The sequence below is a fragment of the Haliotis rufescens genome, unplaced genomic scaffold, assembly GCF_023055435.1.
Source record: "Haliotis rufescens isolate VD_foot unplaced genomic scaffold, xgHalRufe1.0.p SCAF_44, whole genome shotgun sequence".
Lineage (NCBI taxonomy): Eukaryota > Metazoa > Mollusca > Gastropoda > Lepetellida > Haliotidae > Haliotis > Haliotis rufescens.
In genome coordinates, this window is record NW_025964157.1 from 591,031 (window position 1) to 609,611 (window position 18,581).

At 40.9% G+C, this 18,581-nt stretch overlaps 1 protein-coding gene across 3 annotated transcripts; it reads right to left on the minus strand.

The window, feature by feature from the left end:
• Positions 1-3,168: 3,168 nt before the first annotated feature.
• LOC124136028 (zinc finger protein 62 homolog) lies at positions 3,169-18,432 on the minus strand. 3 transcript variants are annotated; one of them, XM_046501778.2, is made up of 9 exons: positions 18,365-18,432; positions 17,168-17,272; positions 16,107-16,247; positions 14,229-14,733; positions 12,551-13,684; positions 11,392-11,451; positions 10,484-10,552; positions 7,573-7,650; positions 3,169-6,584 (listed from the first exon to the last, which is right to left on the minus strand). In XM_046501778.2, exons 2-9 carry the CDS (start codon positions 17,228-17,230, stop codon positions 6,049-6,051), a joined length of 2,586 nt encoding a protein of 861 aa, XP_046357734.2. In that variant the 5' UTR covers positions 17,231-17,272; positions 18,365-18,432; the 3' UTR covers positions 3,169-6,048. The 3 variants fall into 3 exon arrangements, with proteins under 3 accessions (XP_046357734.2, XP_048239057.1, XP_048239055.1); XM_048383100.1 differs by having other exon boundaries at positions 18,409-18,427; XM_048383098.1 differs by having other exon boundaries at positions 17,168-17,271; positions 18,306-18,425.
• Between the last annotated feature and the right edge of the window lie 149 nt (positions 18,433-18,581).

Sequence of the window (18,581 nt, forward strand, 5' to 3'; positions counted from 1 at the left end):
ACAACTCCAGAGGTTGCAGATGGCGCCTGGTGTGACTTATGGACACTACTCCAGAGGTTGCAGATGGCGCCTGGTATGACTTATGGAGACTACTCCAGAGGTTGCAGATGGCACCTGGTGTGACTTATGGACACTACTCCAGAGGTTGCAGATGGCGCCTGATGTGACTTATGGAGACAACTCCAGAGGTTGCAGATGGCGCCTGGTGTGACTTATGGAGACAACTCCAGAGGTTGCAGATGGTGTCTGGTGTGACTTATGGAGACAACTCCAGAGGTTGCAGATGACGCCTGATGTGACTTACGGAGACTACTCCAGAGGTTGCAGATGGCGCCTGGTGTGACTTACGGACACTACTCCAGAGGTTGCAGATGGCGCCTGATGTGACTTAAGTAGACTACTCCAGAGGTTGCAGATGGTGTCTGGTGTGACTTATGGAGACTACTCCAGAGGTTGCAGATGGCGCCTGATGTGACTTACGGAGACAACTCCAAAGGTTGCAGATGACACCTGATGTGACTTACGGAGACAACTCCAGAGGTTGCAGATGGCGCCTGGTGTGAAACTGACACATTGTGTCTGTGTAATTAGGGTTGTTGTTAAATGCCATATTGATATCCGTCTTAAGCTTGAGTTGGCAGACAGTGAGTAAACTTGTCAGTTGCGTACCCCATCAGGGTCCTGTTCAACCACAATCACAGTGTGAAACAATCTCCCCAAAATTAATCTTGGACGCTTTGTCAGATCTTCACTCAGAGAGGTATCAGTCGTATCAGATCTAATGTTAATGAGACTGAGAAACTGAAGTCTTGAGTGTAGACGAGATGCCATATGGTCCTGTGTTCAAGGGTCAAGGGATCTCTTGTCCTCCAAACCAGGACAGTAAGGATCCAATGTGACGTTCAATAAATGCTTTGCATAATTTTTTTTAACGGTAATCAGCACTACTCCTCTAAAAGCTTGAGGCAGGCTCAGGTGGCCCAGTTGTCTAAGGCGCCACGATTCGCTGTGCAGAGTTGCGTCCCTTTGGACACGCCAGAAACCTATGATTGTGGGTTCGAATCCTGGTTCGCCCCAATTATGTTTCTAGGTTTGTCAGCACCATACCCGTGCTCGTGGGTTTCACCGAAGTGGTAAACGTCTGAGACCTGCGTTACTTCGGGCTTTCCTCCTACATTAAGCTGACACGCCGTGATATAACTGGAATACTGTTAAAAGCGGCGTTAAACCCAACTCACTCATTAAAAGTTTGAGCGTTAGGAAAGGTCAGTCGCTATATAGGGCTGGCCCAGTGGATCATGTGACACACACTATTTCTAGACACTGTGTCAGATTGTTAACTGTAGTTCTCTACATCACTGCTGTGGAGAACATCTAGGCTATTGTGTAATGTGTATGTAATTCTACAACACAGGAATACTCTTAATGTTGGTGACTTTGAGATCTTATATTTAGATATTGCATGAATTTGTGTCTTTATAATGAAGTCCTATGTGGGTTATATGATCAGTAGCCTTGAAACAACATGTGTCTTTGAAGCTAAACAACAATTAGAACAAGAATATGATTTCAGATAGATTTTATAAGCATCCACTTGTCTGTGGATCAAAATTAAAGAATAGTATGCCTAAGTTGATTGTTGACTTTTTAGTACCGAAATTATCAGGTTTTGGAAAAAGTGTTTTGAAAACAGGTGCAGTTATTTATCTGAATGAATACTTAGTGCCTTGGTTTTTCTTCTCGAGGACTATGTATTGTTTGTAATGATAGTGAAGTATTATGATTACTGACAGTCACTGTCTGATAGTGAAAATTAATGAAGATGAAATATAACTCTTTCTTGCTGATGTCTCCTTGGTGACAGTCTGGTCATATTTATTTATTAATCTGACATTTATGTCTTGTAAAACATATCTTTTGTTTTGTCAGAATCTTATGCCCCAAATGTCTTATACATGTCAGATAAAAAAAATCATTGTAAATAAAATTTACAGTCTTACAGTTTTATGTGCTGTGTCTAATTCACTAGTTTTATATGTTCTGACTCGTGAAGATCCGGGGTAGAATAGGTCTTCAGCAACCCATGCTTGTAGCAAGAGGCGACTAACGGGATCGGGTGGTCAGGCTCGCTGACTTGGTTTGATGCATGTCATTGTATCCCAATTGTGTGGATCGATGCTCATTATGTCAATCACTGGGTTCTCTGGTCCAGACTGATTATTTACAGACTGCCGTCATATAGCTGGACTATTGCTGAGTGCAGTGTTAAACAACTAACGAACAAACAAAAACTTCAAGAAAAGGGCACTTCCCACTTCTACGTGTAACCAGGAAGCTGCCATCACAACCGGCCAAATGCAGTGTTCCAGATAGTGCTGGAGAAATGTATCTACACTCAGGTAGGATAAGTGCACATGTTGGCCCACATCCGCATAATTTCATCTTCCCGAGGCAAGAGAGTTAACTGACTTTAAAAGTCCAGTTTCCACCCTTGCCGAACTAGGCTGGAATTACTGGGCTCGATCGTAGCGCCACCAGTGGCTATTACCAGTTATGTCCCTTCTAAACCTCGCCTATGGACCAATCAGATTCCACCTCTCGCATCACTTGCGTTTGCTTCACACAAAATGGTGGCGCCTGGTCAGGACGATCTGATCGATAATCAAGATATATATTGTGATAAAACGTCTTACATCGCGAAATGCATTAAATCAGGTGAGCACCTTGATTTAAAACATGAAAAGATTTGGAAAATATCTGCTGACAACGAGTTGGCGGTGAACATGCTTTGCAAATCCTGCAATCGACCTAAAATCTGCACGACAGTTAACAAACCGGATTTCTATTTCGGAGCACGATTTTGATTGGACTTTGCCTAGTTTGGCAAGGGTGGAAACTGGACTTTATAGTCCGTTAACTCCCTTGCCTCGGGAAGATGGCATAATTTAAGTACAGAGACAACATTTTAATAATTATGAAAATAATCAGATGTGTTCATAAATAGTTTGACATTCGTGGGCTAAGAAGGACTATTCCTAGTTCATCCTTTATAATCTTCCTTTCTTGCACAAGAAGCAAATTGTCAACCTTCAAATCTTACCTTACGATGATGAAGTTGATAAAACTTTGGTAGAATAATGAAGCACAAAAAGAAAGAACAACCACAACTACATTTCAAAAGCATGTTATTCAGTCAAGGCCCACACAGCTGCACATGAGCCAACTGTGACAAGGACAACAGGACACGCTCTGTTGTTCTATGTTAATGCTATACAAGGGACTGCCATAGCGCTCCATCATTTCAACATTTCTGAGAATACACGAGGCACAAATATGGGCCATGACCTGATGGGCATATATGTAACAACATGTTACTAAAATAACAAATCGGCAAAAATCGTGCCACAGCACTGTAGCTCACCTGGATATGCAGTCAACAGTGTAAAATATAAACAAAGACTAACACTGAACAAAAAATGCTGTCAGCATTGCCATTACATATATTTTCTGAAAAAAGACAAGGACAAAAGTGCAACCAATAATAAAAGTAACTAAATTTCCATAGCGTTTTTCCAAATCTGGCAGAATGAATGTACTCTTGTGGAACTCTGCTGCATTAGAGTTACTTCAGTTTCTACAAAGAACCTTGTATATATACTTCTTAGGAGAATAATATTTGTAAAGCCATATTTTTTTTTCAAATTATTCTTGAAAAAACACAATTCCTTATGAACTTAACAAAAAATCATGACATCATAAACAAACATTCATCTTCCTCTGCAATTTCAGAGAAGATACAGACAGCTGAAAATGGCTGATCAGTGACCACAAATGGGTTGTTAAAAATTGCTGCCATGTCGGCGGTTTCAGCTTTCAGTATGATTGAAGTGCAAAGGTCAAATCAAGGACAAAATTTAAATTGTCCCCAACTACAAAAATGTGAAAACAACTTACATGGTTAATTACAGATGTACCAAATTTCATTATAGTTAAAACAAACATGCTAGCATAATGGCCATTAATGGCTTTTTCAATATGGTGGCCATATTAGGCTAAAAAATATTAGTCTTGGTTCTCAGACACCCCCCACATCATCATAAAGTCTGCTGCACATTTAGTTTTTATTTCAAAATAAAAAAAACCTCTTTAATAATCCGCATCTCAAACGCACAATCTCGGGAGTAAAATGCCACAGTACATTAAGATCAACATAATTTTGCCAAAAATATTGTAAACTTAATTTGGTTACATACATGTACTAGCTTGAACAACTGCCCGCACTATATTTTTAAACGCCATTGCCCGAGAACCGATTCTTTTATTTCTTTAAGCCTTAAAAAGTGGATTTAAACCTATGAACAAATTCAGGTTTCATCATTGTTTTGAACAAGTATGTGAAATTTCAGCTTCATTGGTCAAGTGGTTTCTGGGGAGATGTTGATTTGAATTTTCCAACATGGCCCATGGCAGCCATATTTGATTTCCGATAGCAGCTGTTATGTTATGGACTTTCAGTTTTGGGAGTTGCCTCCCCTTGTTTGGGACGCCGGAGTCGCTGTGCTTGTGGCTGCCATGTTTGGCACAACCGAAGTATAAACGAGGAACCATTAAATGTGTTAAGAACTTGTTGGTCATGAAATACATAACATTGTGTCAGAAGAGGGATCGCACATCCATGGATCATCGTAACACTTATTTAACAGTGGTCCTTCCAAAAAAGTTTGACTTGTGAATGTGTGAGTGAGTATGGTTTTATGCTGCTTTTAGCAATATTCCAGCAATATCACAGCGGGGGACACCAGAAATGGGCTTCACACGTTGTACCCATGTCGGGAATCAAACCCGGGTCTTCGGCGTGACGAGTGAACGCTTAAACCACCAGGCTACCCGACCGCGCCTCGACTTGTGAATTCCAAAGAACTTTAATGCATGTGTTTCCTATGGAACTGAAGGTAAATATTAATGCACATTTCAATTTCTATGTCCAGATGTGATATGCAAACATTTCACGGTTCAGAACATTGTGCCAAGTTACAGTTGTAAATATGATTTACCAAAAGTTCTCCAAACAAAGGGGGATGTAAATTAAAAGTTAAGGACTTCTTGGCATTGGGAGTTGCCTCCCCTAATTGGGACACAAGCGTCACTGAGCTTGTCGCTGCCATGTTACCAAAGTGTAAACGAAAAACAACTTATTGTCCAAACTGAAGAACCTGGTCATGAAACAACATAACAGCTGCCATATTTTATTTCTGATCAAGATATCTTGAACTACACAATCTCATTCACCCACCAAGATTTTGAATTTTCTTGTTTACAATCAAAGATGGCCACATGGCAACCATATTGAAATCCAAATTTTGATGCCTAGAACAAGCATGAACACCTTCATACTTAACAAACATCCGAATTTTTTTCCGCTGAATTCATCAAGCAATTTCGGAGAAGTGGACAGACAAAATTGTGACAAAATTAACTCATGGCCTCACGGATGAGGTGAGCTAAAAATACACTAAAGGCTAAAGTTCACCTGGCTCAATAAAACCAATGCATATTTCACTGTTAGCATAGTATCATCTAATCCGGTCGATATTGACAGATTCTTGAAACTCGTCTAATTGGGCAACAGCTTTATACTTCATTATTATCTTTCCATATTTCTTACTTCTGACATGATTAAGTTATGGCCCAATTATTAATTGACTTTTCCAAGTCATCCAGTCAAGTTACCTCATTAATACACTTATAAGCAATAATTAAATTGATTAAACAAAATTCACATCACCTTTAAGTTTACATTACCTTTAAAGTTTAATTTTTCGAAAATAATGTATGCTCCTTTGGCAATCATATTGAAGATGTTGAATCAGATCTGTGTCTGGAATAAGCAGGAAAACTACAAACATATTGCAAGAAAATTTGTTCTCGATGATCACAAATACTGTCACTTTTGAGACTATTCGTATTTAAGGTAAAATATGACGTTCACAAATACTGTCACTTATAGGTATATTCATACTTAAGGCCAAACATCAGGATCACAAACAGTCACTTTTTAGCATGTTGAGAATGTTTATGACGTGTAACATGGAATTTCTGTGTAAACTTCCTTCCACAGATATCACAGCTGAATGGTCGTTCAGACATATGTAGCACCATGTGTTTGGACATCGATGACTCCGTGCAGAGTTTCCCACAGACTTTACACGGCTTCCTCTTCTTCCCGTCATCCGGCTTCGGAGGAGGGACTGCTGGGATATCTCCGTGTTTCTTGTGAATCCGCATGTGTGTGTACAAGCTTGTTTCCGATATGAGCACATTGCAAACAGAACATGGCTTCCGCGGCTGGCCGCTCTTCGTGAAGGCCGTGTTGGAATTTTGGGGTCTGTCGTGGTCTCGGATGTGTTTGTAAATACTGGTCGGGTGCAGCAGCTTGTTGCAGAGCGGACATACTTTCCTTGGCTTTCCTTCTTGGTTGAACACGACATCACCACTGATGTCCTTGTCTGGGGTCAGGTCATTCTTCATGACAACTGCGCTGTCCTCGACTGTCGGGGTCTTGGTGTCGGGCTGGGCTGACTGATCTGGAAGCACAAGTGTGTTGAAATCAGGTTGGTTGGTTGGTTTGTTGTTTAACGCCGCACTCAGCAATATTCCATCTATATGACGGCGGTCTGTAAATAATCGAGTCTGGACCAGACAATCCAGTGATTATCATGAGCATCGATCCACGCAATTGGGATCGATGACATGCATCAACCAAGTCAGCGAGCCTGACCACCCAATCCAGTTAGTCGCCTTTTACGACAAGCATAGTCACCCTTTACGGCAAGCATGGGTTGCTGAAGACCTATTCTACCCCGGAATCTTCATGGGTCGTTGAAATCAATATGTTCAAAGAAAATTTAAAGGAAACAGAAAAGCGGATGAACAATGAGCTGTGTGAGTGAGTGATTTAGTGAGTGAATTGTGTGGGTGAGTTGTGTGAGTGAGTGATTTAGTGGGTGAGTTGTATGCGTGAATTGTCGGTGAGTTGTGTGGGTGGGTGAGTTGTGTGAGTGAGTGATTTGGTGAGTTGTGTGGGTGATTGAGTTGTGTGAGTGAGTGAGTTGTGTGTGTGTGTTGTGTGTGTGTTGTGTGTGTGAGTTGAGTGGTTGAGTGAGTGAGGCTATGTGGGTGTATGGAATCTGTGAGTGAGTGGCTCATAAAAGTTAATATATTTAAGTAAACTTTATTTATTAAGGTTATAACAAACACGTTTATAACAAACTGAAAGATATAACGAAATGTGTTTTGATCCTGTCCATTTGCTGTTTATATGCTTATAACGAACTACGGTTACAACAAACTAACTTAGTGGTCCCTTTGAGTTTGTTAAAACCGTAGTTTACTGCAATCAGATTCAAATGAACAAAAACAGAGGCCATATGGTATATTTAAGCTTGCAGGCTCAAATGGCACAAACAGGACCATTGGTTGTAAGTGTGGGGTACAAGGAAACAATGGTTGGCCTGACAGACTGGGTAACCAGTGCCTCACCAGGCTCTTATAGCTTTACAACTGTACACCTACCTGTTGTGTCTTCAGCAACTGCAGTATTACTCTTCATCATTTTCTGGTACTTCCCCGGAGTACTCTCCCCTCTTGACCCTGAAACATGAGTGACTGAGTGTTATGTCAGTTATACCACGGACCACAGTATATCATAAACTACAGTTATACCACGGACCACAGTATATCATAAACCACAGTTATACCACGGACCACAGTATATCATAAACCACTGTTATACCATGGACCACAGTACATCATAAACCACTGTTATACCATGGACCACAGTATATCATAAACCACAGTTATACCATGGACCACAGTTATATCATAAACCACAGTTATACCACGGACCACAGTATATCATAAACCACTGTTATACCACGGACCACAGTTATATCATAAACCAGAGTTAAACCACGGACCACAGTATATCATAAACCACCGTTATACCACGGACCACAGTATATCATAAACCACCGTTATACCACGGACCACAGTATATCATAAACCACCGTTATACCACGGACCACAGTATATCATAAACCACTGTTATACCACGGACCACAGTATATCATAAACCACCGTTATACCACGGACCACAGTATATCATAAACCAGAGTTAAACCACGGACCACAGTATATCATAAACCAGAGTTAAACCACGGACCACAGTATATCATAAACCACCGTTATACCACGGACCACAGTTATATCATAAACCACTGTTATACCACGGACCACAGTTATATCATAAACCACTGTTATACCACGGACCACAGTTATATCATAAACCACCGTTATACCACGGACCACAGTATATCATAAACTACAGTGATACCACGGACCACAGTTATATCATAAACCACAGTTGTACCATAGACCACAGTTATATCATAAACCACAGTTATATCACGGACCACAGTATATCATAAACCACTGTTATACCACGGACCACAGTATATCATAAACCACCGTTATACCACGGACCACAGTTATATCGTAAACCACAGTTATACCACGGACCACAGTATATCATAAACCACTGTTATACCACGGACCACAGTTATATCATAAACCACCGTTATACCACGGACCACAGTTATATCATAAACCACCGTTAAACCACGGACCACAGTATATCGTAAACCACCGTTATACCATAGACCACAGTTATATTATAAACCACTGTCATACCATGGACCACAGTATATCATAAACCACTGTTATACCACGGACCACAGTATATCATAAACTACAGTGATACCACGGACCACAGTTATATCATAAACCACAGTTATACTACGGACCACAGCATATCATAAACCACAGTTATACCATGGACCACCTGCTGTCTGCTTAATGTGGGAGGGTTCAAACTGATGCAGGTCAACGTTTACCACCTTGGTGAAACCCATGAGTACGCATGCTGACAGACATAATCACTATGATTATCAGGGGGAATCTCATGTGTGAGTCCACATCCAAGACCAAGGGACACAACTCTGCACAGAATCTTTGTGGCAACCTAACTGCAATATTTTTATCAAATATCATCAACTGTTAATCTACATAACTTCATCAATAGGGTGGGTGGGTGAGTGAGTGAACAGTATTTTAATATCTCAGTGTATCAGTGACACAGGTCACTCTCTACTTTTGTAATTAGACAAAGAGTTTGCATTTTCCGTCGCCATGTTTTTACAATTACCACATGCATCCCTCAAATAACACCAGAAACAGCATGTACGTGAGTTTTTACACTATTTTGTATTAAAAAATATCATGTCCTTCTGGCTTTAAGTTTTACATCCTACATACATTAAGTTTACCTAAAGTTCCCTTCAATATTGTGTATGTTCAGCAAAGTTGTGTTGCACCAAGTCTAGCAGGCTCCAACTCACTACCGTATTTTCTTGAGTATAGTGCGCACCCATGTATAATGCGTACACCCCTCTAGCGGATTCAATATTTGTGAAAATTATTTTTTGAATACCAAGCACAGAAAAAAAATTGCACCGTACCCCTTTAGCGAAGTCCGGCAAACGAACGGGTGATGAGAAACTTGGACAGTACAAATTCGAAATTTGAGATAAAAAATCACCAGACATGTTGATTTACCGTTTAAATTGTATTTTTTGTTCTGCTAGGCATTGTTTTATATCCAGGGATTAAGATTACCTTGTGTATTTTCTCGTCAACTAAGCGGGACACAGCAATCAGCTGTACACACGTTTTCTTGGAATCTACCAGTGATTCGGTCAAGACACACCCAATGGTATTATATTTATAAATACAACCTCATATTTGCTACTGGACTACTTTAAGTCAATATGTTGTTTTCATTATAAATGAAAAAAAGCTATGAAATTACAGTGTTTCTGTAAATCTTTGGGAGGTTTGTTTCTCAACATTCAGCACTTTTTAAGCACTATGTAAATTAAAGTGGTAGGGTCAAATTCCAGAACTTCTCAAGTTTTTATGAACCCTGCAGTTAAAAGTATGAGCAATGAAGTGACTAAAGTTGAGATTGAAAGTCAAGGTGTCCTTGCCATAACTGTAACATTGAGTGCGTGGGCTTAACGTCGCTTTTAACAGTATTACAATTATATCACGGAGTGTCAGCTTAATGTGGGAGGAAAGCCCGAAGTGATGCAGGTCTCAGACATTTACTACTTCAGTGAAACCCACGAGCACAGGTATGGTGCTGATAAACCTGGAAACATAATCGTGGCGAACCGGGATTCGAACATAAACCATGGGTTTCTGGCTGCCCAAGGGACGCAACTCTGCACAGCGAATCGTGGCACCTTAGACGGCTGGGCCACCTGTGCCCCTTAAATGTTGAAGAATCAGGATTCGCCAAGAAATAAATAACATCATGAGTGTAGAAGCAAATCTCAATTGCTGACACTGGCGATGGAATTCTTACGTGTGAATCTCTTCAGCAAATGCTGGATCTCCTTGTCTGCTTCCTCCTCCACACCTCGCTGCTCTGTGTCTGAGGACGAAGATGAGACAGTCAGTGAACCCATCTGTATTAGTGAGTGAGTGAGTGAGTGAGTGAGTGAGTGAGTGAGTGAGTGAGTTTGGTTTTACGCCGCTTTTAGCAATATTCGAGCAATATCACGGCGGGGGACACCAGAAATGGGCTTCACATCTTGTACCCATGTCGGGAATCAAACCCGGGTCTTCGGCGAGATGAGCGAACACTTTAACCACTAGGCTACCCGACCGCCCCCCATCGGTATTAAAGGGGCAGATCATGCATTGATAGAAAGGTCCTAAGTGCAAACTGACTGATAAACTGTTTGATGATGTTGTTTGTTTGTTGTTTAATGCCGCACTTAGCAATATTCCAGCTATATGACGGCTGTCTGTAAATAATCGAGTCTGGACCAGACATTCCAGTGATTGATATCATGAGCATCAATCCATGCAATTGGGATACAATGACATGCATCAACCAAGTCAGCGAGCCTGACTACCTGATACAGTAAGTTACAACAAGCATAGTCGCCTCTTACGACAAACATTGGTAGCTGAAGACCAGTTCCAACCCGGATCTTCACAGGTCGATAAATTTATTGATATACCGAATGAGACATATTAATTGATAAAGTGATTGACATATATTAATTGACATACGGACTGTGATATATTGATTGATAAAATATACTGTTGTTATATTGATAAACTGATTGATACATACTGACTAATCAGGTTGATAAACTGATTGATATATACTGACTAATCAGGTTGATAAACTGACTGATATGTATACAGATACATATGCCACTAATTAACTTAGAAGAACACAATACAAGCTTGGAGCATCACCTGTTTGTTCCACTGCAGCATCAGCAGCCACTGTAGCTTGCCTCCCTTCCGGTGATGCCTCTGTAAGCATTAGGAGGGCACACTGTTAGGAGATGCACTCAGTATTTCCTTCATAACATGTCTAAAGTACTGCAGGTCATGAACCTTTTTGAGGTGAGGTGAGGTGAGGTGAGGTGAGGTGAGGTGAGGTGAGGTGAGGTGAGGTGAGATGATATGAAATGGGATTTAATGTTGCATTCTGAGATTACTGCACTTCATTACGTATAAGTGAGGGGATGGCAGAACGTAGTCCATATAAACCTGTGAAGTACTGACGAGGAATAAAGTGAGATTATGACAACAGTTCTTTGTGATTAAAGAACCTTCCAAGTTGGTCAATGTGGGAAGGGAAGTAACTCTTGGACAGAGTGGACCATGTTCACTTGTCATTACCAAAAAATCATATCACAATTTTTAGATTTATTCTTATTTCAATGGGTAATATGAAAGAAATATCTCCAAATCAAATATAACAAAAAAATGCCCAAACATCATCAAAAGGAACAATGACAACAAAGGCGGACATATATAGTCACATGATCACACACTTGGTCGATGCCAATAATCAGTGTCTCAATTCAAATGGTCCCAAGCAACCCATGAAGGTCGTATGAGGCGATATAAAACATCAAATGGTCAGACTCGGTTGATTGCCTGTCATCGTACCCCTATGGCGTGGGTTTACGTTGCTCACAATATCAATCACTGGACTGCCTATTCCAGAACAATTATTTACAGGCCGCCATCATATAGCTGGAAATAGTGGAATGCAAGGTTTAACAACAAACAAATCACAAAACAGAAAGTATTTAGTGTCTGAAGTTCCTCACCTTCAAGGGGGGCACAAGTGGCCCAGTCGTCTAAGACGCTGCGATTCGCTGTGCAGAGTTGCATCCCTTGGGCACGCCAGAAACCTATGATTGTGAGTTCGAATCCCTGTTCGCCCTGATTATGTTTCTAGGTTTGTCAGCACCATACCCGTGCTCGTGGGTTTCACCGAAATGGTAAACGTCTGAGACCTGCATCACTTCGGGCTTTCCTCCCACATGAAGCTGACACGCCGCGATATAACTGTAATACTGTTAAAAGCTGCGTTAAACCCAACTCACTCACTCCTCACCTTCAAGATGTTTTCTCCGATGGTTGATGAGGCCAGCCATCCCCCTCATCTTCTCTCCACACTTCCTGCAAGTAAACATACTTGGCGCTCTCCGATGACTGCTTGCTCGGTGATGTTTCAATGCTTTGAAAGACTTAAACCTATGACCACATGTCTTACAACTGTGCTGAAACACAATATTATGCTTGATCGTACAGTGTCTGGTGAGGAACCGCTGAAACACAAAGCCTTCCCCACACTGCCCACACAGGAAAGGCTTGGTGCCAGCATGTTCTCGAAGATGGTTCGTCAAGCCAGCTTTATACTTAAACGTCCGACCACAAATCTCACACATGTTGCTTGCACTGCTTGTATGGGAAGTCTTATGGAATGTCAGCCCTCGTTCGGACACACATCTAAATCCACACACTTCACATTTAAATGGTCTATCCTCGGCATGAGACTCATAATGAGCATTCAAATCCGTTTTCAAATCGAATTTATCCATACAATACTTACAGGAAAATTTCCGTTTTTCTTGATTCTTTTTGATAATCCCTTTGCTACCAATGGGTACATTACATGGACTTAAAGGCACCTTTTGCTGCGCTGCCAAACTTTCATGAATTTCAATATGTTTATCAAGCAACTTTTTATGAGGGAATGTCCGAGGGCATAAATGGCATTTCTGTCTGTTTACGGAGTGTAACGCCATGTGTCGTTTAGCGTGTATGAACTGGTTAAACTTCTTGTCACATACGACACACGAGTAAGGCTTTTCTTGCGTATGTATTTTCATGTGTCTTGTGAGAGAACTCTTCTGAGCAAATCTCTTCCCACATGTTCCACACTGCTCGGGCTTGAAGCCATTATGGCTCTCCATGTGTATCTTGAGCAAGAAAGGCTTGGAGAATCCTTTACCACACACATTACACTTACACCTCTCCTGTCGAGACTTGTCATGTTTGAGACAGTGCTCCTTGTAGGTTTGAACTTTGTTATAAGACTTCTCGCACAAGTTACATTGGTAGACCTTATCAGAAATGATGGCAGTCTTGCCTTGTGTTGGTGTTATTGCGATTTTCTCCAACAACTCTTTTTCTTCCTCTTTGGTGGCAAAATCCTTTTTCAGTTCTGTCAAATATTTCTCAGCATCTGTGAAAATTAAATGTAGCTTTATTTCCAAGCTGAAAAATCTGATTATTAGTGTATGGTATAAACAGGATAAATATCATACTTATTTTAAAAAAATGGTTAAAAAAAATAGAGGACAATAATTGTATTCTTCCTGGAGGGTATGTCAAATAATAGTAATTCATATCAGTATCAAAAACCTTCATCAAAGAAATACTGTAAGGACAATATTTTTGTTTTTGAATTTTCCTATTTACGTATTTAACCTTCAACATGTTCAACCACGGACAACTTTTACAAAACTATATGTGCAGACAAGGGAACTAAGGTGAGGTAAAATGGGGTTTCCCATTGAGTTCAAAATTACTGCACATGCGTTAAAGCATTACGCCAGACAAGGAAACAACAAGTACCATATTTTAACGTCTTTTGGTTTGATGCAGCCAGGGTTCGAACCACTGTCTTTCCACTGTCTTTTCAGGCAGACACTCTATCCACTAGACCACACAGGCAAAGAAGGTTAAGCAATGGATTTGGTGTGACTGTATACTGAGAACATCCTTACCCTCATTGTTGTCACTGATTGGGGGTTGTAGGCTTGCAGTCTCAGCCAACACAGTGATCTCATTTGCCTGTTGCTGAATCTCTGACAAGTGCAGCATCTGATCCGATGTCACCACAATCACCTGCTCCTCATCTACTAACTGTTCGTACACCACCAGGGAACCTGTTTCCCCGGCAACGCCTGCGATGGCTTGTAGAGCTTCCAGTGCTGATGATGTTTCAGCAGATGCCACGTCGGGGATGTCGGATGTCCCAGGTTGCGTTGTCCCTGGATACGGTGGCAAGGCAATTCTTCGCACAACCGGTTCATTGGTAGTCAGGGTCATGTCACTGCTTATACTGAAAGAGTAGTCTCCCCCTGCCTGAGGAGTAGAAGGAAGGTCATGGACGATGATGTCAACTTGAGTGTCCTCTGTATCCCCCTGGGATACATACTGGACTTCCTCGGATACAACTGGTCCATCACTCGGGTCCAGAGGTGGATCTGTTGAGAAGTCTTGGCAGGCCTGAAAACATCCAGGTATGAAGTCAGTAGGATCTTGTGCTATATACATACACAAGGATTTATCTAGACCTCATCAGAGGCCAATATGCAGCCCAAATCTGCAGCAGATGCCAGTATTCCATCCCAAATTGGAATTAAATATTTCCCATAGTGAGTGAGTGAATGAGAGTGAGTGTGAGAGAGAGAGTGAGTGTGAGAGAGAGTAAGTGAGAGAGTGAGAGAGTGAGTGAGTGAGTGAGTGAGTGAGTGAGTGAGTGAGTGAGTTGGTTTAAACACCGCTTTGAGATAGCTTCTGGCATGCCATGATGAAAATACCTCTGAATTTGGGAAAATAGTAACTTTAAAACAAATCCCAAATTTTAATCAAGATAACGTTCTTCCCCATTGGTCAGCCATGGGCACTTAGTTTGGAATCAGAGATAAATCATTGCATACATGTCATATACAGTGAACCCTTGTTAATCCAGACAGTAGCAGTCTCGCTGAAATTGTCTCAATGAAGGAATGTCTGAATTAATCAATCATGAGTACTGTCAATTTGAATACATATATTGTCTGAGGTTTCCCAGCAGTAATCATTCAGAAGATGGGTCATCCAGATTACCAGGGTCCAGGCTTCCAAGGTTTCACTATACATTTAAACCAGAACACAGAAATGGAACAGATGACTGAGTGAGTGAGTAAATGTTGTGTTTCTGCCAATCTCTTTTTGTTTGTTGTTATATATAATTAATCGAGTCTGGACCAGACAATCCAGTGATTGACATCATCAGCATTGATCTACGCAATTGGGATACGATGACATACATCAAACAAGTCAGTTAGCATGACCACCCAATCCCGAGAGTCGCCTCTTACGACAAGCATAGACGCCTTTTACGGCAAGCATGGATTGCTGAAGACCTATTCTAACCCAGATCTTCATGGGTCCTTTGACAGTCAGCAATATTTCATTTCTTATCACAGCAGCATGTATAGGCCCGGCGAACCAGTGAGTGAAAGCATGAGCACAGATCCAGCCTTTGCCAATGACCACCCAATGCTCTCTAGATAGTCCCATGACATTCTGCCCTCGTATTCACAGTGGGTTGTAGATATCAGCTCTTGTGCAGGAAAAAGCAGTTTTTCATTGTTTTTACAATAAAATGTAGACCATTCTCATGCTTATGTTAATGCTCCCCTCAGCTACAGGAAACTGGTCAAAATTCAACCCAACACACTGCTGCCATCAGGACCACCTAATCACCTCCTTAACATATTTCTAGTCCAGCAAGCATGTGGTTACCACGGTTACTGGAGAACTGGTAAAAAGTCTTACATAACATGACATGACAAATAAAGTGTCAGAGTACATTCCTGGTAGTGCCAACTCACTAGAGTCTTTGAGAACAAGTTTCTGTATTCCTCAGTGTTGATTCTGGTCTCTATGCAGGACAGATCTTCCAGGATCTTCTGTGTCACCACACCACACTGACAGTGGCGGAGCAGCGGCCCACATCTGCGGATGAACTTGTCCTGGGACAAACAGGCATTTCATGACAATATGTTACACATGATTTTAACATACGCAGGTCTGGTATGTTGTGATTATTCCACAACAACACCCTAAATAAAACAAGGTTCCAACTGGCTAATTTTCATTTTCTAGGACATTGATACATAGATCTTTGTCAAATTTGGCATTGAAAAATAAGCTTTAATTTGTGTTATTAATAGCTGACAAAATGAAGATTGCGAGGGTATTTAGACTGTTACTATGGTTACGCATTGTTTGATAATATATGAAATATTCCCATTTTAGTAAATTGCCACATCATGTTATATGAAATATGATACATTGGTAACATTAGTGAGTGAGTGAGATTTTACGCCGCTTTTAGCAATATTCCAGCAATATCACGGCGGGGGACACCAGAAATGGGCTTCACACATTGTACCCATGTCGGGAATCGAACCCGGGTCTTCGGCGTGACGAGCGAACGCTTTAACCACTAGGCTACCCGACCGCCCCCATTGGTAACATTAACATAATACATCTCTTTACAAGAACAACAACCTTTATCATGTTTATCAGTTGGAGAAGCTACATAATAAAACTGAGTCCAAAACCTCACAATAATGAAAATCCCATCCCTGTTCATAACAGGGATTTACCAAGGCTTCTCTAACAAGAAATTATTTTCATTCTTTCACAACTGATACTCATATAGCCAAAATAGTGCTTCTCTAGCTTTTAGCAATATTCCAGCGATATCACGGCGGGGGAAACCAGAAATGGGCTTCACACATTGTACCCATGAGGGGAATCGGACCGGGCCTTTGGTGAGACAAGAGAATGCTTTAACAACTGGGCTACACCACCAACCCTGATGTTGACAGTAATGTTTGTATACAGTACATTATATATAAATCAGAAATATTTCAGAAAGGATTACCTTCTCTTGACAATTTCGGATAAGATAGTCATTGATCAGCTGAAGTTCTGACAGGGAATCCATGCTTCAGGTGTCTTCAACAACAGGCTTGTTCATTTAAAAAAGCTGAAATAGAATGTAAAACTTTAAACATGAATATTATGGTTCATCGTAAAGGTAATCTTTCAGAAGTAAAACTGAAAGGTCAATCATGTTGTTGGTAGTGGTGAAATAGGGTTTAACGTCGCATTCAAGTTTATTGCGCTGTGATGTTATACAGCGACATGTGTGGGTGACTGCTTGTACCAATCAAGACTTTTGCCAATTTTTTAGCGCCGGCCCACTGAGATGCCACAGTTTATTAGATACCCCACTCAGACACAGTATACTGACTCTGAGCCGTCCAGTCCCGGTTTTATACCCCAATGCCAAGGACCAGGCAGGGTAATAATGAGTACCGTTTTAATAAGTCTTTTGGTATGATGTGGCGGGGGATCGAACCGCACTCCGAGCAGACGTTCTGTCCACTATACCACGGGGGCGGTTTCTAGCATATTGGAATGCAAAGTACTGTCCTGGCAGAAAAGCTAATTATTCTTTTTTCACAATCACTCTTTGTTACCAAAAGCTTGTGGTAATTAGATCAAACACCAGTCCATTATCAGATTGAACATTGGACTCTTATGATAAACATATACCATCGATCAATACCAGGGAGCATGTGGATTAGTAAATGTGTAGGCAGGTATAAAAAGTGAGAAAATGATGTTAAATTACAAGAATGAAGTGCATCATGTTTGTAGAAACTTTCATATCTAGGTGCACCAGTGACTGTGTCACTGCTGTGAACTTAACTCATGTCACACTTTTAGCGACGATAGAAATTGGTTCTGAAGAAATTTAAAAACTTATGCCAATATAACTAAAAGCTCATAGGCCGGATTAAAATAACATCTACGATACCAGGTAGATATTTCTGGTTTCTCATATACAGACTTTATGTGGGAGAGTAGTCTGAACAAATTCCGGTGCTCGAACCTACTTTGTGCAAAGAGTCCGACAGCCGCAGATAAGTTATATCTATAGGCCCTATAGACCTATAGTTCATCGAATGTGGGAATTAAACCAAAAAGTTTAATAAATAAGCTACATTTTCTTTACTTTTAAACATGTAGTGGCATATTCATCGTCTCACAACAGTGCAAGGATGCTGCATACCCCGGCCCTTGCAGCTGCAACAACAGCTTACAACGTTTTCTCACCAATGCCAGAAATATAAGCGGAAGTCATCATTTAGAGCAAAGCAGGTGCGCGATAAATATTCATTAAAAGGGTTTGTTCACGTCTTGTTAAAATAGCAGCCTATGTAAGAAAGGGTATTTCGGGGCCTTCAAGATGCATGAGGTATCTAATTATTTCTAGATGATTCATGGAC

What these genes read in the sequence shown, in the direction of transcription:
- LOC124136028 (XM_046501778.2), bottom strand. Translation starts at nt 17,230, where the DNA reads ATGGATTCCCTGTCAGAACTTCAGCTGATCAATGACTATCTTATCCGA. An exon ending in TGCTGCAGTGGAACAAACAG is followed by an intron (nt 10,553 to 11,391) that starts GTGATGCTCCAA and finishes CTTCGTCCTCAG; the next exon opens with ACACAGAGCAGCGAGGTGTG. An exon ending in TTTGCTGAAGAGATTCACAC is followed by an intron (nt 7,651 to 10,483) that starts GTAAGAATTCCA and finishes CTCATGTTTCAG; the next exon opens with GGTCAAGAGGGGAGAGTACT.